Below are 24803 nucleotides of genomic sequence, written 5' to 3' on the forward strand. Positions count from 1 at the left end.
ACTGTTTCACTAATTAAGTCTGTATGTCCTTAGAGTATAAAACTACCATTTAATTAAATTCCAAAAATTAAATCAAACTGACTGTATTCCCAAACCTTCCATCACAGAAGATTCAGACATCCATATGAAAAAAAGAAGTCAACTTTTTTACTACGACATTTCGCAAACAGTATACCTGTACTCAAGGGTAGGACTTTCAAAGAAACTAAAGAAAGGATAGGGAGAAAGCATTAGCAGTGTCCAACCTAAGTAATTTTTAAAAAGTTTCCAAATGAAAGGAGTTAACATCTTTAAAATTAAGAATTACCTTTAAAATTAAATGGTGGTGAAAAAATCACTATTTGCTGAAATATATAGAAAGCCTCTGTTGTTGAAACACAAAATACTACAAATATTTTAAAACTTATTTTTCTTTTTAAATATTGACCAGAAGCCAGAACCAGGGATAATGAAAACTGGAGCCATGGTGATTGGCAATGAGTTAGGGAAATAAGAGACTCTTACACCGGGCCATTGGCAAAGGTGTTTAGCAGAGTTAATCCACTTTTCATAGAGCCTTGGGAACTTTCTACTAATAGCATTAACTCTACTCAAAATGAACTTTATTTTTTCACTTATAAGCACAGGACAGAGCACTGATTTAGCTTCATGGGGGCAGTATATCACCGTTTCACCGAAATTCAACAGGGGCCTCCCCTCAATGTTCAGGTGCCTTGAAATCTGAAGCAAACTAAGATCTTAAATATATCCAGCCTCCTAAATGCCTGGGTTTGATAGTGTGGGCAGAGAATCACTATGGGATGGGTCGCTCATATAAACTGGAATATAAGGAACCTTTGGGAGTCTCTAAGGAGTCACAGAAAATCTGTATTTTCCTAAAGATTTTGGCAGAATGCAAGGCGCTGGCATTAACATGATTTTAGAACACATAAGATCCTTGAATTTAAGGCAGGTCTCCATTTCCTTAACCCAAGAATGAATTAATCTAGAAATATGGAAGCTTCCATTTACTCATAGATTAATTTAGTCACTAAAAGATCTACTTTACAAACGCCTCCTATAACAGTCCCTTGCAGTTCCAAACGGTCTCTTCTATTATTAACACCACACACTATAAAATGAAAGGATAAAATGTTTTCAAAAGAAAAAACAATAAAATTTACTCTTTGCCCATAAAAATGGACAGAAAATTCCACTCAAGAGCCCCAGACTACCTTCCAAGCATAGCAGAAATAATTTCAGAGGTTAAAGCACTTACAATGTAAAAACTTTGTTCCATTCAGGGTTGAGGTTTTTGTAGACGGTATGCGTCTGAAGTCGGTCATTGCCTAACTCCAACAAGCAAAATGGGTCACTCTTCCCTGGAAAGGTAACATACACATTGGTCAAAGAAAAGTGAATCTCAGAAGGGACAAGGGCAATGTGAACAAGAGTCAGATAAAGTTGTGCTTGCTGAAAGAAGGAACGCAAGACTCCTTTTCCAATGAGTCATGGAGGCCCTGTGTGGGAATCCAGGAGACAGGCAGAGGCTACAAGTGTTACACCTTTAGCATACTTAACGGGTTAGAACAAACACACCACCTGATATGGCCTGGTTGTGTCCCCATCCGAATCTCATCTTGAATTGTAGCTCCCATAATTCCCATGTGTTGTGGGAGGGACCTAGTGGGAGGTAATTGAATCATGGGGGTGGTTTCCCCCATACTGTTCTCGTGGTAGTAAGTAAGTCTCATGAGATCTGATGGTTTTAGAAGTGGTTCTTCTTTCACTTGGTTCTCATTCCCTTTTGCCCGCTGCCATGTAAGACATGATTTTCGCCTTCTGCCATGATTGTGAGTCCTCCCCAGCCACGTGGAACCATGAGTCCATTAAACCACTTTTTCTTTATAAATTACCCAGCCTCAGGTATACCTTTATCAGCAATGTGAAAACAGACAAAGATCAGGCCTTGAACGCCAGTGGCCACACACATTTCATAGGAGTGGGAATCCATTTGGCATGAGAGCCCATTTATTTGTTTTTAAAATGAAGTTCATCTCTGTTTCCTTCCTAAATTCTAAGTCACTCTATATAATTACAATTCTATAACTGGAAACCTATAACTTACAGGCTTCTACATGGCTGTAAGAGGAAGTGAGAAAAAGTGTAAAACTGGTTCTTTAGGAGTTAAGCTCTGCTCCTAAGCAAATGGCCACAAACACTCATGATCCTGTATACTCAGTACATTATGAGAATACATGAGTTACATTTTTGGTGTCATAAAACAAACAAACAAAAAAGTATAACTCAATAAAGGTTAGAGTTTTTAACTTAACAAAAAAACTAAGCTCATCTTTCACTTCTCACCTCTTCTCTTTCCACTCTATCTCCCATATTTGCACACCAAAAAAGGTAAGAAATTTCCAAATCCAAAGTTAGACCTACAGTGTTACAAAGCAAAAAACTCACTTCCCTTTTGTTGTGTTTGGTGGAAGGATGTGGAATTGGAACTGTCAGAGAAAGAACGAATGGCTCCATAATGTTCATAGGACATTAATGCATTGCCGGCCTCTGCAGCACACTGGCACTTTACAAAGCAGTGCTTGCTAAATTAATTGGGGGCACAAGGACAGATGCTGTTCCAACAAATGGCCAAGGAGTCCCAGACCAGGGCCTAAGCCAGAGAGTACTCAGGCCTCTTGACCTGCTGGCCTACCATTCAGGTCACTGAACCTCCATCTAATTCGCTTAATAACCAGGCGCTCTGAGGTACAGCACATCAATAGAGATACTGATACGTGCAAGAGCCTGCATGAAGATTATTGTTTAAAAAGGGAGGAGAAGAAGAGCAGACACATGGGTGATGATTTGTATTAAACAGGAGATTCCGCTCAACTGACTAGTGGCCTGGACACTTAGATCCCTGGCCAAAGCTTTTAAGTCAATGCTACTATTTCAGTTACTAGCAGACAATGATCAAGCCAGACATAAAGGAATGAGTGAGGGTTTTCGATTGTAAACAATGGAAATGGTCCCTGTCTACATGTAGCAGAAAAGAAATTTATAAAATAACATCAAAAAGCATTCAGAATTCCTACAAAGTTTGGAGAATCAGGCTAAAAAATATCACTATAAACCAAAGAATAGTTAAGCACAAGAAACTCAGCCCATATCTCACACCAGGAAAAGTCTGTTGTGGCCTCTGCTTCCCCAGAATACTGCCCCCACAATTCACTTCCAATATGAATTCTCTACTCTTGCTTCTTTGCCTCACTTAAGGCCGATGCAAGGACCTCTGGAGCCTGTCTTTCATAGCCAAGTAGCCAGACCTGAAAGGCCAGAATCACAAAGGGAATACTGAATTCGTAGCCTCTGTGAATGAAAGTGGGCTTTGATCTCTTCTTCAACATAGATAATGGGAAATGATTCAAACACGGAAGGGGTTTCAGCTGCTGGGGAGTCAAAATCAAACTAATATAAAAATCCATCTGCACCCACAAAAAGTCTTGTTTATTTAAAGACAGTTTACTCTGGCCATGTGGTTTGCAGGGGAAGAGGCTGGAGTTAGCTGGGGAAAAAGCCTACCAACATAGAACAAACCATTTCCTCTTCAGCAATTGCGAACAAGAAGACACCACGTACTTTTGGCTTAATGCTCAGGTATACCATGCTTGATTTCTCAACCCAGGCTGAAACAGCTACTTAACCGTTTGTCAGACTATTCGTAGGTGTCAGCGCTGCTCCTCTGGAGACACCAGCATGACACGCCATCAGCAGTTGCTCCAGGGAAACCGTCTGACACTTTTAATGAAAACCCTGGGGTTACTCCACAGCAGGGCAGAGATGCTGCCTGGTCCTGTTGAGGCACAGGTGGGCTCGTTCTGTGGCTCCCGCTCTCTCAAGCAAGCACGCTCTTAGCTGTCCCAGCTAATGAGGAACAGACTTTCCTTCAGAAACCAGGAACTTCAGTTATGTGTCTCCAAGGGACACACTGTACCAACTCTCTGAAGATAATTCAGTCAAAGCTCATTAAAATGCTGCATTTATTAATATTACAGAATAAACAGAGAGAAGAAGAAACAAAGACATTAAAATGTTTACAGAGTAATTTACACACACTTTATGGATTGATTTCTCTTAAAAAGTTTCAGATACATGGGGACTTTGAGTAAAATTTAAATAACAAATATTCTTATTTGAGATAACAAGTATCTTTCATGATAAAGGAAATGTCCAAATGCTCACCAATGGTACTGAGAGAAAAGGACAAGGCAGACTGACTTACATGCATTTGAGGCTGTACTTTTCCTCTTTGTATCACCCATTTCACAGGGAAAACATCTAGAAGTTCTCCTCTGTGTCCAGATGCCACATCACCTTGACACATTTATGTCACCGACAATTCAGTTTCAAATTGAGGTTTAGCACTTTGTACTCAATAGCCTTTGCTATTTTCCAACATTGCTTTAAAATTTATTTGTATTTCTTGAACGGCAAGTAAGGGAGGTTCACTTAAACAGTTTGACCTTTGTATCAATTACAGAAGTTGAATGACAAATAATAAATGTGTTGCAATAGTCATATCATTCATTTGATAACCCTTTTTTTGTTGTTGTTTAATGGAGTCTCGCTCTGTTGCCTAGGCTAGAGTGAAATGGTGTGATTTGGTTCACTGCAGCCTCTGCCTCCCAAGTTCCAGCAGTTCTCCCTCCTCAGCTTCCTGGGTAGCTGGGATTATAGGCATGCGCCACCACGCCAAGCAAATTTTTGTCTTTTTAGTGGAGACAGGGTTTCACCATCTTGGCCAGGCTGGTCTCAAACTCCTGACCTCAGGTGATCCACCCACTTCAGCCTCCCAAAGTGCTGGAATTACAGGCATTAGCCACCATGTCCAGCCCATTTGATAACCATTTATTAAGCACACAGCTTAATAAATGTTCCTAGCACTAAACTGACCCTGACATACAATGATCACCTAAGCTATTACCTGCAAGGGACTCTCATAATGGTCTCTGCTATTCTGAAAATGCTGCCTTTTCCAAGAAAACTGTCCTCACTCCCATCCCACAGCAAACTGAGTTGTTTCCATTTCAGATCTCCAATTGTGTGTTGCCCTTACTTCTCTTATATCCCACATTTGTAAACTTCCACTCCACAGTCAGGATGTGTATTCACTTAAGGGTCCTGATGCAGGCACACCCAATATATGAATGCTCTTACCATCCCCCAGGAAGAGTGCCATGGCCTAGGGACAGAGGGCAGTGGTGAAATGCAGATGAGAACATGAAAGTTCAGAGAAATGTAATTCGGTTCAGAAAAGTTCGGGAAGATTTCTTAGTGGGAGTGATTCTTAATCGAGGTTTACAAGGGGAGTGTTTGATAAGCAGAAATGGGTAAGTCCTTCTTGTGGAGATGGGACAGGTCAAAGCTTCAAATTTATTAGGAAGATATATATCTTCCTAATAAAAAATGAGATACATATATATCTCATATATATGAGATATATGTAAGTCATATATCTCATATATATATATGTGTAAGTCTCATATATCTCATTATATGATATATATGTATCTCATATATATGAGATATATATGTATCAATCATAGCTCATGGTACTGTAACTTCGAATTCCTGGGCTCAAGCAATCCTCCTACCTCAGCCTCTACAACTAGCTAGGACTACAAGGACATGCCACCACTACTGGTTAATTTAATTTTTTTTTTCTTTTTTTGGTAGATACCAGGTTTCATCATGTTGACCAGTCTGGTCTGGAACCCCTGGGCTCAAGCAATCCTCCCTCCTTGTCCTCTTAAATTGTTGAAATTACAGGTGCGAGTCACTGTGCTTGGCCCTAAATGTTTTCTTCTTCTAACTCCACTTCCCCGCCACTTCTCAAGCCCCCCAACAATATCATCATTCGCTGATCTTGTCTAACATCTTCCCATTTTCATTCTCCCCTCAAAACCCTTGCTCCTCACAGCTGCCAGAATAAACTTTTGTAAGTTTATGTCGGATCATATCATTCCCTTAATAGTTTTCCAAATTTGTTCACCTGGCCCCAAAGTTCCTAGGTTATCCAGTCCCACCTAAGACATGAACATCCTCTCCCCCCGAGAGGTCCCTTTTGCTTTCTGTCTTCTAGTCTGGTTTGCTTTTTTCCAGACCTCTGAAAAGGCTGGGCAGGCCCTGGAACATTGCTGTTTTCTCATTTTCGAGTGCCTTCCCTTCATCTCTGCAGTGCCAACTCTTTCTCATGTCTCTGTTTGACATCTCTGCTAGAACATCACTTCCTGCAGAATCTCCAATCAGGCATCCCTTCCATAAGAATTAACACCATGTTCTTGACCTTAGCAGTATAACTGAAATTAGACAGCCACTGGTTAAATCAGTCACTTCATACGAGGTCAGGGACCAATTCCTCTTTTCTACCATGTCACCAGGAAAAATCATAAGGTATCACACAGAATAGAAAAGGTATATTTGCTAAATAAATGTAAATGTTACTAAGAACCCACCCATTACTATAGAAGCAATTCCTGTTAATTCATGGAATTTCACAAATGAGCTGAATTCGTTTACCCTCATGGTGCCATTAAGTTATAAACCACTAAGTCATCCATATATTCCCGAACTTTGCATTGACTACAGTCCATTTCTTTGGCAGGTCGTTGAAGCAGACGGCCTGCCAGAGACAGATTTATGTAGTTTTTAATGTGTTTTTCAAAAGTTGGTCTTGATTTGGGCTTAGCTATCCATGAGGATCTCATGAAAATTAAAAACATTCAATCACAACTACTGAGCTTTCTAGAAATTGCAATTATAGTCATCGCTTTGAAAACAGGGCATCTTTAAGAGATGAGGTATTGCTATGGATACAGCTTCAAGAGACAGACAATTAAATGAAAGCATAATATGGGCATGTGGTTTAAAACTCAGTGAACAATAACCATGAGACTATTCCTCTTCTGACACAAGCAGTCTTATGTTTCAAAACAAAAACAGCAATATAAAAAATCTCGTAGTCACTATGAAAGTTTACAGAAACAACTCAAAAGTCAGTATTATAGTACATGACAGAAATATTTTTACTCTATATTGTGGGGTCTAAGTGCCCTGTTTTGGTCAACAGTTTAACAACAACAACAAAAAGATGAATACACCAAGCTATTTTATATTAATAAAACTATCATCCAGATTATCAAAATGTAAAATTCAAGCACAAAAGTAGTTCAGTATGAGAATTCCTCTACCATGAAGCATATTTTTTGTCTTCTTTTTAAGCACTCAATAGAAATAGAAACAAAAAGAAACATTTTAGAGTGGTAACTAGATTTCTAAAAGTGGCTGAAGAGATAAAAGTAGTTATCAGCTTATACGTCTAACATGATCAAAAATTAGGGAAATTATAAACAATAAGTGAACAAAACAACCTATACAATTCTTCATGTATCAAATATACTCTAATAAAATCATTTAATAAAGAACGGGAAAAACATTTACTAAGCACAAAATATATATCAGGCATGTTCATTTAGGATTTGATTTAACCCTTAAAATACCCATGAGGACATAGAGGCTTAGGGGGAGCCTAAGACCAGTATGTGGGAGAACTGAGATTAACACATGGGTCTCTGCTTCTGTATAGCTTCTATGTCATTATACACAGGGATTAAAATGAGAGGCAGCTACCACACAAACAAAAGGCAAAAACATAGGCACTAAATTTTATCTTCAATGAATAAATCATTGAACTGCACACTGATTTAGTCAAGGCTGAATCCAGGGCCCATGGAAAAGGCTCATGCACTTACCCAAGGAATGGAATATTTTACCGCAGTTATAGCTCAGATCTGTGTGGGGGACAGACCAAGAGCTCCTCCTAATGGCATAGCCAAGGAACCAGCGAACTGGAAATGCAACCCCCGATTTTGAAGAAGGTCTCCATCTATCTCCAAGGTACACACTACCTGCTACACCTGATGTCCTGCAGTACAGGAGCGAAGGCAGAGTGAAGACTGAGCCTTCTCTTAGGGATCACAAGCTCCTAAGGGTGTGTCTGTTAACCAAGTGTGGTGCTCGATGAATATCCATTGTCAGTGACCAGAACTGCCCCCAAGCTGACTTTCCTGAAGTTGAGAAATATTTAAAAAGTGGTAGAGGAAGCTATATTGGGTTCCCTGGAAAGAAATAGGGGTTCTGGAATTAAATGTATCTTTATTCTCCTGGATCAGGCAATTGTTATGGTCCCTAACATTCCTATTTATTAAATAAGGATACTTTATAATAACCTGGATTTCTTGTCTGGAAACATATGTTTATTTCTCCTCTGATAGATATTTTGAGATTATGCTAATTTGGGAGTTATTTCATTTATTAACAGTGGAAAGAGAAAAGGGTCCAACTGACACCTTTATTACCAAGATATCAAGAGGATCCAGATATATTTGGAAACTTTTCATGATTGATGGCTGGTTTTGTGTTTTTGTTTTAATGGCAAAGAGTGCCAAAAAGTCTCAAGGGTGAAATAAAAATCCCCAGGAGAATTCTGGAAGGCAAGCAACTCCAAATTGTGAGTCAAGATGATATTTCCAGTTTTGTCCCTCCATTGTCTCCTGATAATTCCCTAGCTTCTCATCATAACATATAGATTATTAGAATAATGGAAACATGAAAAATGAAGATGAGTGATATGGTTTGGATCTATGTCCCTACCCAAATCTCAGATCCAGGTGTTATCCCCAGCGGTGGAGGGGGGGGCCCAGCAGGAGGTGATTAGATTATGGGGGTGAATCCTTCATGAATGGTTTAGTACTATTCTCTTGGTGCTGTCTCCTGATAGAGTTCTCATGAGATCTGGTTATTGAAAAGTGTGTAGCATCCCCTACCCCACTGGTCCTGCCCCTGCCATGCAAGACTCCTGCTTCACTGCTCCTGCTTTGTCTTTCATCAAGAGTAAAAGCTCCCTGAGGACTCCCAAGAAGAAGTTGTCTTGCTTCTTGTACGGCCTGCAGAACCATGAGCCAATTAAACCTCTTGTTTTGTAAATAATCCAGTCACAGGAATTTCTTTATAGTAATGTGAGAACAGATTAAACATGGGATTGTGCTATAAAAAGAGAGGATATTGAAGCCTATACTGCATTTTCTGTTGTGCTGTTATGTCACTTCATATCCTCCCACACTGAGCTATGCGTGGAGGGCTGCTCTGATTGCTTTGTTGCTACTCTTGGCATGGTGAGTTAAAGAAAACTCCCTGAAGTTTCTAGTTCCCCTATTATGCCAGGATTCTGAGTGGGTAGGGGGCATCCTAGGAGGAACAGGGTAAGGGCCATTAGTATGAAGCAGAGGGAGACTGAAGAATGGCCTCTTGCCTTTGGAACATCCTTTATGGGGAAGGAGGTCTCTTACAAGAATTATTTTAGAGAATAAAACTAATAAAGAGAAAGCTTAAGTAACAGGAAGGTAGCTGTATGAACCACATTTTGATTTTAAGAATGCTAAGGAAGAATCATTGATTTGGTGTGGAATACTTGGCATACGCATCATGCCAATGGTGGCCATGATGTTTCAATTCCTAGTGCTGAATCAACCCCAACACATTACAATCCTGGCAGCTTCTCAGCAGCATACTATCAATTATAATAAGGCTATCCTGAATAATCTGCACACATGTGCTGAGCATACCAAGACAGTTTCCTACTCTTCATTGGCTGATCTCTCTCAATGAGTAAGATCGCTGTTGTCATGTATACTGAAAGGTGATACAATCTGGACTGAAAAACATTTCAATTCTCTAACAATTTTCCCATTAGCTCATTGTTTACTATATTATCTTTTTACAGTTTATGAGATTAACTTTGTATTTTCTTACACCAGTATTAATTTATGATCAGATGTGCCCCTGGGCAGCATATACCATGACTTTCTCTCTGGGCCTCTACTGTAGATAAGAAACCTGTTAAACTGTCCATCTCTCAGCATTGTCCAGAATAAAATGTTTCTCTTTCTCATTTAATCATTCGAATGTGAGTTATTTTCTTCTTAAAATACTTGCGTTTTAAGACTAGCAGTAGCTTAGTGAAGTATGTTGGTCTCGTCAAACATTACACACAGCTATTCACCTTGAGCCTCCAAGTACAATTTATCATTTGTTTCATGAATCAAGGCTGTGGCCTGGTTTACTACAAAAGTAATGACATCAGGCTGCATCACCTATCACTTAAAAATGTTAGGTTATGCTGGGCACAAGGAATTTGTGAAGCAAATTCTTTAAAAAATATTTGACAGGCTTTTCTACTAGAATAATTGCTTATGGCTATCCACGTCTAACGTTGGCAGAGACCTGAGAAAAAATAGCTTTTACCAATTTTAGAGATAGGTTCCAAAGAAGATAGATTACTTAAGATTCTTTGAATAAAGTCTTCTCTCATACACAAGTGTCAGAAAGTCTAAAAAATGCCAAGATAAACATACATTTAAATTTATTAACAGATAGCTTCAATCACAACAAAATAGTATATTTATTAAAAAGGCATAATTTAAAAACAATAAAATACCTTTTTATACATTAGAGAATTAAAGCCTTTGCCAAATGTAAATATCATAATACTGCTAATATACACAGATCTAGGCTTATTCATATATTTTAACACATTTGAAAATGTATACACTATTTTCCTTTACAGATAAAACAACTTTATGAGAAATAAATTCACCTTAGTATATATATATTTTATTCTAATGTTCTAAAATACTAACATAGTAATGAGTATTCAATATTTCCAAAGTTGAATTTCTTGTTATGCCTATATAATCATAACATCAATAGGAATATCCTTCTAATTTGATCCCAGTGGCTTGAATGACCTATATTTTCTTTTTCTAATGGTTATTCGAAAAGAGGTGGTTGGCTTTAAAATTAGAAAACTACTGAGCATAGAGTTTACCGTATGCATTCATTCACTCCTCCAGGACATGCAGTCCCTTTGCTCCCAGAACAGTAACTATAACCTCTGTATGGACTACTGCCAAGACTAATCCCTATGGACTTTTGCTTTATCAGGATTCCTGAACTTTAGGTGAGACTAAACTGAAGCATCAATTATTGTGGTTACTTCATGTTGTTTTTAGAAACATGCAATTACCACAAAATAAAAATATACGATAAAAGAAAAGCTGAAAGAACGAAAGGTTCCCTTTTGCACCATGTCTAAAATGACCATCATTCTTTAGAGAATGTCCCTGGTTATCTGGAGTAAATGCATTTTTTTAAATTTGCGGGTGAATGCTTTACTCCCCTAGCAACTGCAATAAATGAACGCTGATTTACAAAGTAAGGTGACCAGAAAATGAAGGGTATAGAGTAGGAATAGTTACAAATAGTTACTTAATTTCTTAAATGTTCGTGGCACTGACAAAAATGGGTGGCTTCTCTGATCCTGATCCAATGACACTGCTGAGGTCTGCTTTATTTTTTACTACGTACTTTGAATCGGTAACAATAATGATAACAGCAATAACAGCTGATCCCCACTATAGGCCACGATCGCTAACCTCTTAGAGGTATTCATTGCTACCTCACTGTAATCTGAATCCACTTCTTTTTTCACACAGAAAAGTTAAATTGCAACTATCTGGAATAAGTCCACTTTGTAGCCCAAAAGCAGTGCCTTGGTTGGAACACTCTGGGGGATTCACACAGGAGCCTGACAATGTATAAACATAGACTGTGAAACTCAGTTCTAAAACAAAAATCATTACGGTCTAAACACATGTTTAGCCAATGACAAATCACTTTTCCTCAATTCACAATAGCAATAATTTTCTCATAAATACAGAAATAGTAAAACACCAGGGCATTTAGTCAAACCACACAGCATTATTTCATTTCTAACTACAGTTATTGTTATTGGAATTTGTTGGTACTTACCTTCATCTACTCCAAAACTATCTACTGAATACCTTATATATAAAAAACAAAACGAAAACATTTCTCCCAAAATTATGCTTCCATAGAGAGGGTCTTTACAAAGACTCTTTCTTCAGGTATCCTCTCCTATTCACTTTATTTTAATAGTTAAAATAGTCTTTGGAGATGATACACTGGCCTGAAACAATCTTTATATAAACTAGTTTTGGGGGCTTTATATGGAGGTTACTTGATAAGACAGGTTAAATAAAGTAAGTTTTTCAAAAGTGTTTCCGTTAGCCAGGTGTGGTGGCAGGTATCTGTAATCTCAGCTACTGGGGAGGCTGAGGCAGAAGAATTGCTTGAAGCCAGTAGGCGGAGGTTACAGTGAGCCAAGATAGCGCCATTGCACTCCAGCCTGGGCGACAGAGCAGGACTCCATCTCAGGGAAAAAAAAAAAAAAAAAAAAGGGTTTCCACATATGGATGTTGTTGTACACAAGCCTTCAAAAAATACTTTTCATGCATTACGATTAGTCACTGGAGATTCAAAAACATATATATGCAAGCTACAGAAAGAATTTTTTTAAATGCTAGAAGGCATAAATGAGTTCTTGGGGCTGGAGACATTTCCTGAGAGAACAACAATTGTGCATTCAAAAAGTGCTGTATGTAAACAATTAGACAGAAGTAAAAATAATTTTCTCTGGGAAACTCATAGGCAATTCTAAATGTGCTTTAGGGATGACAGAACCACTAATGTCAAAGGCACATGTGAAATGTTGACTGTTTTCATAAAATATAAGTAAAAAGAAAAATGTCTTAATTAACATGAGATTACAAACATTTGCAAAAATACTAGTGAATATTAAGAGCAGTCATCTGAGTACTTCACCTACAAACCTCAAAAATTATATCTTCTATTTGGCCCCAAAACCATTTTTGGATCTTCTCACTAGTCAGGATCATCTTATAGAGTAGTCATTTCTATTGTTTCATTTTTGAGCAGGGTGAGGAGAATTTTATTTTTTTCAACTAAGTTTATATTTCCTAAAATGTCTGTACTATAATGTGCTGAAAATTAAAGTTCTCTTTTCTAATGGTTGAACTTCCTCAAACTCAGTCTCAGAAATTTAGAGGCTGTACAAATACAGTGAAATTGTTCCTGTCTGGAAGGAAGAAAAACAGTAGCCCACATTTTAAAAATACGGGATATATATATTTAAAAACCATGCAATCCTGAATCAATAGATAGAACCATGCTGTAGAATACTCTTTGTATTCATCAATTTACTTGGTAAATAGCATCTGTCATGTAGGCGGCTAAATTGTTAGTCAGCACAAGGGGGTAATTTGGCAATGAGTGGGGAGCCGCCGTCAGACACTGGCGTGTCTGGATTACTCTACGTGCGGCAGAGCATAATTCAGCACAAAGCATGTCTGCTTTGGCCTCTTTCTAAAAGTTCAAGTTACAGAAGCACCAACAGAAACTTCCTATAAGACAATGTCAACTGCAAAGTGGTACCAGGGCCTAGACTCTGGTCATTGTTACGATGAGGTGCCAGCCGGATCTGACTTCAAGCTCAGATTTATGAACCATGTGAACCATTCAGAGAGCAGCGAAAGGCAAGAAGTCGAATCGCTGTCGTTTGAGGTTACACAGAAAAGCTTGACCAACAACTTAATTTAACAAATAAAGAAGTCGTGACTCATAATCCACAAATATTTTTGAAGCTCAATAGATCTGAATATTGCTGAATCAGCATAAAATCATTTGAAAGAAACGTGTAAAAAAAGTGCATTATGTGAAAGAAATTGCTCAAGTCTGCCTCTTTTTTGCTATGACTCTATTTGAAGGAGCATGACTGTTATATTCATACTTCTACTTATTAAGCATTTTGCTTTGCCAGGAGATTGCTTCAAAGCAGGAAATAAAGATAAATTAGAAAACGAAAATGTCCTGTACCTGAGAAATCTGCCGCTAAGAGATCTGCTGCCTTTAAAACTTTCACTTGTAAAATGCCGACGTCTTTCATATCTTTCAGGGAGTTCCATAAGCACTGAGGGTTGAAAAGGTGATAACAAGTGAAAACAGCTTTTTAATACACTATTTATGTCATAAGGTCCCATAGGAAGTGCATCCTAGATTTATCTTCCTTTCTCTCACGAAATCTTTTTTAAAAAATCCCCCAAAATGTATTATATAAGTTAACAGGACAGTTAGGCGCTTATAGCAGCCAAATTAAAAGAAAAGTGGCTGAGAATTAATTAACTACACATTTAAAATAAACCAATTAGAAGCAGATATAATCTACTTTTAACATTGCCCCCTGGTGACAGCATAGATACCCCACCGGGAAAATGTGTGGGTAGAATTACATTGACACTCTTTTTCCCGCCTTCTTTCTCATTAATGCAACTTTTAAATCACTCTAAAACACAACATTATTCTGACCTCTAAACTTGGACCCATCACAGATACTTATTACCACAGGAAAGAGAGTTGGGGTAGAAACAGAGTAAATTTTCTGGTCTATGTTTTAGCTAGCTCATTGAATTAGAGATTAAGCATCTCGTATCACCCTAGATTCATATTTACTTTAGCCTTGAGTTTGTATGAGCCAAAGTCTGAATCTACATCTACTGCTCACTCTTAAGCACATATAGCAATATTTGGATGTTTATATACATGGCATCCTTAAGAAATCGGGCATGAAAGAGGCCAGCAGATAAACTCTCTTCTCATGCCTCCAGAATACACCTACTGAAAAAGACACTGCCTTAAAACTGTTGGATATGCTATTTGTCATCATTAGATAGCTAAAAACCTGTGATAAACAGATCGCAAGGATTTACGAAAGGCTATTAAAATACTTGCTATTTAGGCATTTCAGATAGAATAACACAAGCTTAATAAGTTTGCCTAACTTAATATGCATCATTCCTAAAAACAGTTGAAAGTTGTTTCTCCTCTATATTTTCAACCTAAACAAACAAACAAAGCAATTAGTTTTTAAACTAAGAGAACACATTTGAAATGAAGTGCTTTTACAATTTAGAAGTGGAAATGCCTTTAAAGATGATCTGTTCTTACAACCTGAAAAACGAATCCAGGGGGCTATAACTTGTGCTTTGAAACAGCATTCGTTCCCTCTAACATGCTGGCCAGCTTGCTAGCTGAAGAAGCACTCAGTATTTCTATTTTGATCATAGCCTCTTCAAACCTCTTTTCGATTACTACTCCTCAAATCCTAAAAGATTATTCAAAGCAGGCATTACTTTATCCACTTTACACCCAGATGTAGATGGTATCTAATGTGACTTTATAAATACACAAAACTCCTCATGAATTTGGTAAATTTGTCAACTTATCCATTGGAAAGCTTGGGGAAAAGTTTTATCCTTCACCATTAAATTTTCATTTGCTTACCTAATCAGAGAGAATGTTAATAGTGAGTTGTGTCAAACCTTCTTCACAGTATGCCAAGCTCACATGCACAATCTGCATTGACAATGAGCTACGTGGCTAGGTCTTGTACTCCCGAAGATAAAGAATTATTCAATTAATCAATACATCTACACAGTGAAGGATCCCGGTGACACTAAAGTTTATGCTGAGAATGACAGTACCATTGAATAGGGATTCATCTTTGCTTCACTTTCATGCCACTTTCCTAAAACATGCCTTCCCTGTGTGGCACTAAAATAAACATATTGATTTATAAAGAAGATAGGATAAAAGCAGAATGCAAATAAAGGCACCTAGAAAGCCAGAGTACACAAAATAAATGAAGAGGACACAGCCATTTCATTTAAAAATGCTGAGTGGACTGTTAAGCACACTGTAACTACTTAGGGAGAAATCACACACTGGTCTTATCCAGAGTAGTTCAGAACAGCAGTCCTTCGTGTCCAGCTAGTGTTGCTTCACAAGGCATGAGCAGGTCCTCACTTGATCCTAAGAAGTTGTGCAAAGGTATCCATAACATTGCAAACATTAATGGCTGGTAAAGTTATTTGTGAACTTGTATTAAAAGTCCTATTTACACACACAGACAGGCTAAGCAGGAGTCTGCTTCCCTGGGGATTTCAACATTCCCTAAAGACTTGCTAAAAGCTAAAAATTCATAATATCTTTTTGCCTTTTAAAATAGCAAGACCAACTTTTAATTCTACTGTCACCTTTTCACTAATGCATTAACCCCTAAGTCTGATGTCTTGCTTTATGACGTACAATGAAACTTGGGACAAAGATCTCTTTTGATGTAGTTTTTCAATTCAGAGACTTTGTTTCAATAAAGACTTTGTTAAAAAAGGGAAGGTGGGAGGAGGGGGAGTGTACAATAAGGCAAAACACTCACATATCTCTGGGTAATCTGCTTTCTTTCGCTGGGGTCTGCTAAGGGGCAGACACACAGATCAGAGATGGAGACCCCCGCACAGGGTGTAAGTGTGACCAACATAAGGAGAGCCCCCAGACAGCTGTCCAGTGGCAGCTCCAGGCAGTTGGCTTGCTTCAGAGGGAGTGCCGAGATATCCACTTTACACCTAGAAAAGTTTCAGGAATCAGAGAAAGAAAAGTTATTAATTCAAGGCCATTGTGGTACCTCCAAAGCACCTGGCTTTGATTTCATCATCCCCCCAAAACTCACTCTGTCTGGTCTTAGGTTTATTGAACAGCGAAGGTTGCCCCAATTCATAAGGCTCACTCCCAGCCTAACACATCCTAAAATTAAGGAGAGGAAGAGGTCCAGAAAATCAAAAAGAAGGCAGCATTGGCAGATGGAAAATGAAAACAGGAGTAGGATCTTTGCCAAATAAGGTTTGTAGAAAGATAAAATCAAAAATTAGGGAGAAAAAGGTTTGAAAGTTTAAGCCTTATGAGTAAGCATGCTGTATGGCTTCCCTGGGCTGTGTCTTCCTATGATTAAAGAGAATAAAGGATCATGGTTCAAAACATGAAGGAAAAAGAAAAGATAAGAGAAAGGCAAGTGGGAGAGGGTTAATGGAGAAACCGTTTTCTTCCTGATTAATGCCAACTGGTGAATTTTTATCTTAAACAACACGTTAAGGTGTTTTCCTAACAGGCACAGTGCCACAGGGTTTCCCCAGGTGGGTTTCTTTCGGACAAATGAAGCATGAAGTGCTGTTGATTGATCCCATTTCAGCAGCACTGCCAGGAAAGGCTGTACCCATCTGCTATAAATTGCATGTTTTCCGCCTCTTAACAGCCAATGTTCTGGGGATGTTGAAAACCTCAAACACATTTAAATACAGAAGCAAACACCAAAAAAGGGGACTGAGGTGCTAAGCCATTTATTTGCCTTAACACTGACAACTCTGGGTCTGCCTGGACCACACCTGCTCTGTTGATGTATGCAGGTGGATGAAGTAGGTGGGGTGGAGCAAAGTGGGGTATGGTATTCCCAGGCATCATTTTTATTTTTTACATTCTCCTTTACCCTCCATAATTATAGAATAAGATGAATATTCAAGACTTCAGGAAAGGATGGAAGCACTGCTCCCCAGAATGAACAATAAAGATAGATTCTGTTCCTAAGCCGTCAATGGACTTTGTACATTTGCAGTTAATTACAAATAGGTAAACTTACATACTATATAAAGCAATGGCAATTTTGAGCCATATGGTTATGTGGACGAAAACTTCCACTATAAGAAATTTGAGAGATAAGTTGCAATCATGTTTCCAAATAAATATGACAGTAAAAGACTCTACTAGACTTTATTACAAGATTTTAAAATATTTTACATATCAATATGTGTCCATATAATTAATTTAGGTGGACATTTATTTCCTATTTATTTCCTATTTATCAAAAGTGACCCCAATTACAGGAGGGAGTGGCCATTAGAGTTTTTGCATGTAATAAATTCATCAAATATTTTTATAAGAGACAGATTACAAAAAATGTATTTTTAAATAATCCTTTGATTTGAATCAAAACAATTTTTCTGTATCAATAGGGAAGCTTTTAAAGTTAAATTGCATTATTATCTATGAAAAAATACGTTATTAAATATTCTTATTTCATAAGCATGATGTAAGTGGGAAATCAAATTTGCTTGGAAAGAAAGAAATGTCAAGTGCTTTAGACCATTTATTTCTAGAAAAGTAGGTCCCCACAAATTCTTAACCAATATTGCAGTAATATTTCTATTTAGGAATAGTTTGCTAAGCATTATTTTACACTGTTACATACACTTTCATTTAATAAAGCTCTTTCTTATGGAAAGGTAAATAATCCAAATTTGTAGAAATTTTCTCTGCTAATCACACTGTTACAAATTAACAATAGCCTATTGATGGCACGTTCTTTTTAATACCATTAATAACGGCAATTTGGTTTTGTCCTTTAAACGTTTGCCTTCTTTGTTGGGATGGTGATTTTGTTGGTTCTTTGAGCAGCCAAAATTTATTTAGATACAAGTGCTCTGACAGCTAATAATGTCTGAGGGTCAAAAATAATATATAAGTAAGCTCTAATAAAATTGTTCTTGGATAATTCAAAATGAACCTGATATTAATTCTAGAGTAATCTAATAACGTTGTGAGCAGTATTACCATAATTGGAATAACTGAAAATTTTCCTAGTGACTGTTTAAGTGCTCAACTTATTGGAACAGAGCAGTTTATCAATTTTAGGTAAAAGCTGAACCACGTATCAGATGAAATGCAAAGTAAATATTGGGTTTCTTCTCACAATTACACATTTTCACAAGCTTTTCACTCATTTCTGTCTACTGTGAATGTTTTACACTTATGTTATTATAAAAAAAATAGTCCCTTCACTAGAATGAACACTTTCATGAAAAATAGCCATTTCTAGTTTAGATATTAGAGTCCTATAAGCAACAGGTTGAAGATTTAGGCATCAGCTTAATGGATTCTACATTCTTTGATAACTAACAAGTAAATCCTGCCAAATATTTACTTGTACTTTCTCAGTGACTAGAAGAAACAAGCAAAACTGATATACTAGCATTATGATATTAGCATCATGTCAATCAAAATTAAAACTTAGTCTTTCTGGACATGGGTTATGACCCAGCCTCTCAGAGGTCCTGACCCACCACACGAACGGGTATGTTAAGAATTAATTTAAAGCTACCATAGTAGGCCCCCTTTAACAATGACTTTTTATAAACATTCTGTAACTCTTCTACCCACCTTGTGTCCCCATTTATTTCCCCATTCTAGGAGGAGGAGGAAAGATGGGAGACAGAAAAAAATGTATTTCATACAAAACTTTCTTCAGGCCTCATAGTTAACCTATTTCAACTCCAGCTTACACTGCTCCAGTTTTGTCATGAAGTTTGAAGGAGAACCAGAAGCTCTGGACATTAGCCAGAGACTGAGAGAATTATTTTCATTAACCCCAACCTAGTAAGAGGTTACTGCATTATCAGAAAAACAGCAGAATATTTTTTTAACAAAAAGACTTTTTTCCCTTCAAATTGCAAATACTGTTAACCATAATACTCATCCAACCTTCCAAAAGAGAAATATCAAATGACCAAAATGGCTTTTTGCATTTTTTCTTAAGTTCAAAGACTAAAGTCTTTAAGATGTAAACATTCTATAATACATTCATCAAAGACATCTGCAATATGAAAAATCTCCAAAGAAGAAACTAGGCTTCTTCTTTTTCATTATGATACTGGATTCTTCTCTGAAAAAATACTAAATAATTTGGTTGGGCTCTTATGTCTTCTAGTCACTGCTGAAGAGCAGTAAATCTTGCTTTTTTCTGTCCTCTCTTTGCCAAATCTTATTGGCAGGGTACAGGATTAGCCTTTCCCTGTTATGGGCAGGTATGAGGGGCTAATAACTATTTTTGGTTTATGGGCTATAAGTTTTGTGTAGCAACTACTAAAATCAGCCCTTGTACCATAAAAGCAGTAATAGACAATGTAAACAAAGTTTTTTCCAAAAAAAACTTTATTTACAAAAACAGGCAGCCATATGGATTTCACCTATAAGCCCTGGTTTGCTGACCCCTAAACTACCGAAATTCTTGTAATTTAGTGGTGGTGAATTACACGTCTTTTTTTTTTTTTTTTTTTTTTTTTTTTTTTTTTTAAGTCAGTTTTTTTAACTCACGACAGCCTAAGAAACTCTGGTCAAAATATCCAATGATCTGTTAGTTAATAAAAATGGATAAAGCAATAAAACCTATAAAAATTGCTCCCTTCTGTCTGATAGAAACAATATGGAAAATACACACTCAGGGCATCTATATAAGGAATTCAATTAATGAGCATGAACCAGTTAGGTCTGCTCCAGTGGCATCACATATGACTTCACACACAAGGGGACTAAATGTCTTTGGACAGTCATTCGGAAGGTGCAACACGCCGGGCCCTTAGGTAACCAGGAAATTTTTATTCCAACGTCAGCTTTTTAAAAATGTAATCAATAGGAGCTCCATTGCAACAAGATTTACATTATAGAAATCAAAATAGCCAAGTCGCTGCTGTGTTAGTGTCTAAGAAGGACCACCCATTGCTCATCTGCAAGAGATGGAATCCAATGGCTTTGTGCCTTCACCCCTGCCCTCTTCTCTAGCCTTATCATGTGACACCATTGATCTTTCCACTCCATCAAGGTTCTCAGAGGGAATGTGCTCTCTCTCCTCTCCAGGCCTTTGCCTATGTTATGCTGTCTTCCTGGAAAGCTCTTCTTTCTGTCTCTTTGTTAACTACCACTATTCCTACAAGTCTCAGCTTAGACCGCTGTTCTTCAAGGAAGCCTCCTCTTTCATTCTAAGCCCAAATTGGTATCCATGATGCCAGGACCTGCAGTCCTCATTCCACCTACTGCCACTGCCTGCTTACTTGTAGTAGCCCAAGGACAGCAGCCTTTTCTGTATCATTGTCCACTGAATCCTCAAGTATTTTGCCTTCTGCCCAACACACAATGTGCTCTGGATTTGAATAAATTGAATGCATGAAAGAATGCATGTCAGCACCGTCACAAAACTCATGAAGTAAAAAACTCCAAATTATAGCGTTTTTTTGTGAAGTAACTAAATCTTTTGCAGCCTCTGTTTCTTCCCCTATGTAGGAAAGGAATTGAAATAAACGTATTTACTAGGTGCCTCTCAGATTTAAAATGCCGTTGTTCTACTCACCTTAAGAAAAGAGACTAAACTACTTTTTTTTCGCTTTCCTACAATAGGCATATATTGAAGCCACCCTGTCTAACCCACAGGCAGTTAATGTGCTGATTTAGCATTGTTTCTGACCTCCCGTTCTTGTCTTTCTCCATTAATCCCACAGCATTTTAATGTTTTAATTCAACACATAATTTTACCATATCAGTCAGACAAACCTGCTCAAGTTTTACTTGCCATGATAGCTTTTAACCTCTTATTCATTACCATAATTCTATGTTTTATATTATAGACTGGTCAGCTTTTAACTTAAAGGCAAGGGGCAGAAAAGAGTGCTAGAGTTTTAAAAGCTGTAAATCTCAGCAGCTAAGGAAGCCAGGGAACAGGAGGAAAATGGTGAATGTGTCAAGCCTGGCTGTAAAAGCAGATCAACGACATGGGGTGCAATTTGTCCAGAGAAATACTCCAGCCCAGATTTTTCACTGCCTCAGAGCCACTAATAAACTGGTAGAATGTCAGAGCCGCTTATCCAGCACCATCTGGAACTGAGGAGGGACTCTGAGGCAGGCTAGTCCGAATGGGCTTGTGGGTTCCCATTCTCAACCTTTCCAAACTAAATTAAGTCTGGAAAATTCTATAATGAGTTAATCTGTAGAATCCCCTTGAAATATAAAATATACTTTAAGAAATTGGTATGATTACTTTGAAATGGCTCAAAATGGAATAATCTATATTACTCTATATTCATACTCTTAACATTTTGTTTAAAAGTTGGAGCCAGTTAAACTCAGCTTTATGTCTTACTCTCCCCTAAAAGCTCAGTGTTTCTATCTAAGATCAGATGCTTTTTTTGCTGGTTTTGCCCGTGAACAAACACTGGAGTTGGCAGGCAACACAGTTTCAGGGGATGATGGCTCTTACTCGAGCACCTTCATCTCACCAACCCCAGTGTTTTCAGGAGTTACTTGTGGCTCAGGGGGAACCTGAAAGTAGGTGGATTATGGAAAAAGGGGAAGTCAGCAAGTTCCACATGACTCAGGAGAGCCTGGAGGAGGGGCCTAATGGGCAGGTCCATGTTGTAACCATCACCAAGCTAACAACCTACCCATGCCAGTGTGATTTCTCTACACATAAGCAACCACTACCCCAGCTTTGTCATGCATAGTTACAAAACTTCAGTATTGTTCAGGCTGACCTACATTGCCCAACCCTTCCATCAATGGATGTCCCTCCTACCATGTCCTTGATGATGGTCACTGCTCACTTTTACCAAAAAATATCAAAAAATTCTATGCTGTTTTGGAGGAAAAAAAATACATTGAATTTTACTAGTCATACTTTATTTTCTTAAATTGCATAATTTGAGTTGCCAAGGTGTGAGGACCTACAGTTTACATGCAGAAAAAATCTCAAAATTAATAATAAGTAATACCTACCATCAGAGTGCGCAAGGGAATAAACAATATCAAGTAGGTGTTGTTACTGTTAGCCATGATGACCCTGCCAGTTGGCCAGTGAGCCCATTATACAGATACAGAGCCAGACTCCACAGGGAATCCACCATCCAAGTCCCACAGTGAGCAGACAATGTGATTATCAGCAAGCTCAGGATGTGTGACTCCAGAGCTAATGTTCCTTCTCTCCCATTGAACTGCCTACACAGCTTCCCTGAAGAGAATTTTCCCAGAGTCCATCTAGATTTTTAATTGTAATGTTCAATTATGAATATCAAGGTTTTATCCAAAAACAAAGCATGAGACAGGCTTTGGAGAAGAGACAGTTAAGATACATTTGCACAGCAGAGAGCCTCCTGATGCAAAAAGGTTTTTCCCAACAGTTGGAAAATAAAATAGCTGGGCCTTAGAATGAAGATCACAAAGAAAAGCAAATATGTTTAAAAAAAAAAAAAAAAAAAGCACCTTGAAATATTTAAACAATAGCCAGGAAGAAGGAACCATAAGTAGCATGTCAGTGATGTACATATGCTAGCACAATCTTTCAGTCTGAGAAGCAGTCGATATTTTATGATAGATTTCCCCCACCTGCAAGTTCGCTGCAGGGTAAAGCAGTAGCACCAGCTCCCAAGAGATACTTTTGTTATCTTTTGTACTACAGGAGAGGAAAAAGGAAAAGGATACCAAAAAAAAAAAAAAAATTATTTAAAATTCATGAAGAGGAAGAACAGAATGACCACCAAGACAGGTATATGTCTCAGTTACAAACAGGAAATAGCTAAAATAATAAATGAACACCCAAATGACAAAACATGGATTACAAGGGACATCTTAAATTACTTTTATTGTCTCTGTGAGCAACTCAACACTCATTTGGAAAAGCATTTCCTATTATGTGAAGGAAGCATGACAGTACAATGACTTGTGAAATGCAGCGGCATTATTCTTTGCACCTACTAAAACAACATGCTGGCCATTCATCACAGAAGGACCCTGTTCCCGCCGTTCAGATAATACTTTGGAACACAGAGTTCTCTACATTTGTGTAAGTGATCTTTGCTCTTTGGGCTAGCACAAAATTTCGAATCCTACTACCATCCGTATTGGCAGAGTCCTGGTATTTCAGAGCAGTGACAACATCAGAGATACTGAGAAGTACCTGAGCCTGAGCTATCTCAGTTACCCTGTGTGAGTGGAGAAGAGAGAGACAAGGTCACAGAAGTCATCCGACAGGTCATGTCTGTAAAAGATTGAACCACAGGAAGTGGGTTTGCTCCTAAATGCAAACCTGGCTGGGAGATGGCCATGGAAGAAATGATTGCAATCTAACAGATAAGCATAGAACTGGGGATGTGCAGATGGTACAAAGTAATGCAACCAGAGATGTGGAGGGTGAGGTCAGAGGTCTTAAGTAGGGGCAGTGCTAGTCCTCTAGGGGTGTTTGGATACATGTTATGGAACAAAGGGGTGCTGGGTGTGCATGTGTGTGCATACATATGCTTGTATGTTTTTCACACAATAATCAAGGGAAGTTACTGGTATCAGGTGAGAGCCAGGTTTGCTAAACATACTGCAACATGCCAGACAGTCCCATGCAATAGGGTACCCATACTGAGAGATACTGGAGCAACATTCTGCAGGTACTGAACCCCTCACACATCTATCTCAGGATTCTGAGGTGGGATGAGCCAATGACAACAAGCAGTCAGACACTGTGCTAAGCATTTGACTGAGAAAAAGCCCTGCACAGGTATTGGGTTAGCTGGGTCTGGACCTGTTTATGCCTCTAAACACCTTACTGATGAAAAAAGCATTTCACCTCCTTGGGCCTCCACATTTCCTTGTCTGTAAAATGAAGGGGTTTTTACTAGATAAGTGGTTTTCAATCTTTAGTTTTCAGCAACAAAACCCTTTCTTCAAATAGAATCCCAATATAGAGCACAGGCAAAAGCTGAGATGCTCTGGCCACAGAGGAGAGATGCAAGGAGGCCCTCCCACTCCTCAACGGGTGACCCTAAGGGATCTCCCTGAACCCAAGATCCAGCTTCAAGAAAGACACCCCATAGTGGTTGGGAACTCCTTCAACATCTGTGTTCTAAATTTAAGATCTGCGTACAAATATGTATACAGAATGATCACAAGGCAAGTGATTTGATGGAGAAAACTACTTGGTCTTTGAAAACACAAAATCCTGACTCTGGAGCTCATGACTAAATCCAAGGCCAAGTAATGTGTAAACTTCTGAAGCTCCATTTCATCATTTATAGAATTAGCATGACACCAGTAACTCAAAGGGCTTTTCTGAAGCTCAAAGATGATCTGTGCTT

The 24803-nt window shown here is 38.2% G+C and overlaps 1 protein-coding gene across 4 annotated transcripts in view; it reads right to left on the reverse strand.

Annotated features, from left to right (window-relative positions):
* The window catches only part of MCTP2 (multiple C2 and transmembrane domain containing 2), a 269346-nt gene that overhangs the window by 113769 nt on the left and 130774 nt on the right, over nucleotides 1-24803 (reverse strand). For all 4 annotated transcript variants that reach the window (XM_026455447.2, XM_026455445.1, XM_026455446.1 and 1 more), the window contains 3 exons: nucleotides 16250-16436; nucleotides 13855-13948; nucleotides 1259-1361 (listed from right to left, as the gene is read on the reverse strand). In XM_026455447.2, coding sequence (XP_026311232.1) covers nucleotides 1259-1361; nucleotides 13855-13948; nucleotides 16250-16436 — 384 coding nt within the window. The remainder of the gene's footprint in view (nucleotides 1-1258; nucleotides 1362-13854; nucleotides 13949-16249; nucleotides 16437-24803) is intronic.

This window comes from Piliocolobus tephrosceles, chromosome 6 (assembly GCF_002776525.5).
Source record: "Piliocolobus tephrosceles isolate RC106 chromosome 6, ASM277652v3, whole genome shotgun sequence".
Lineage (NCBI taxonomy): Eukaryota > Metazoa > Chordata > Mammalia > Primates > Cercopithecidae > Piliocolobus > Piliocolobus tephrosceles.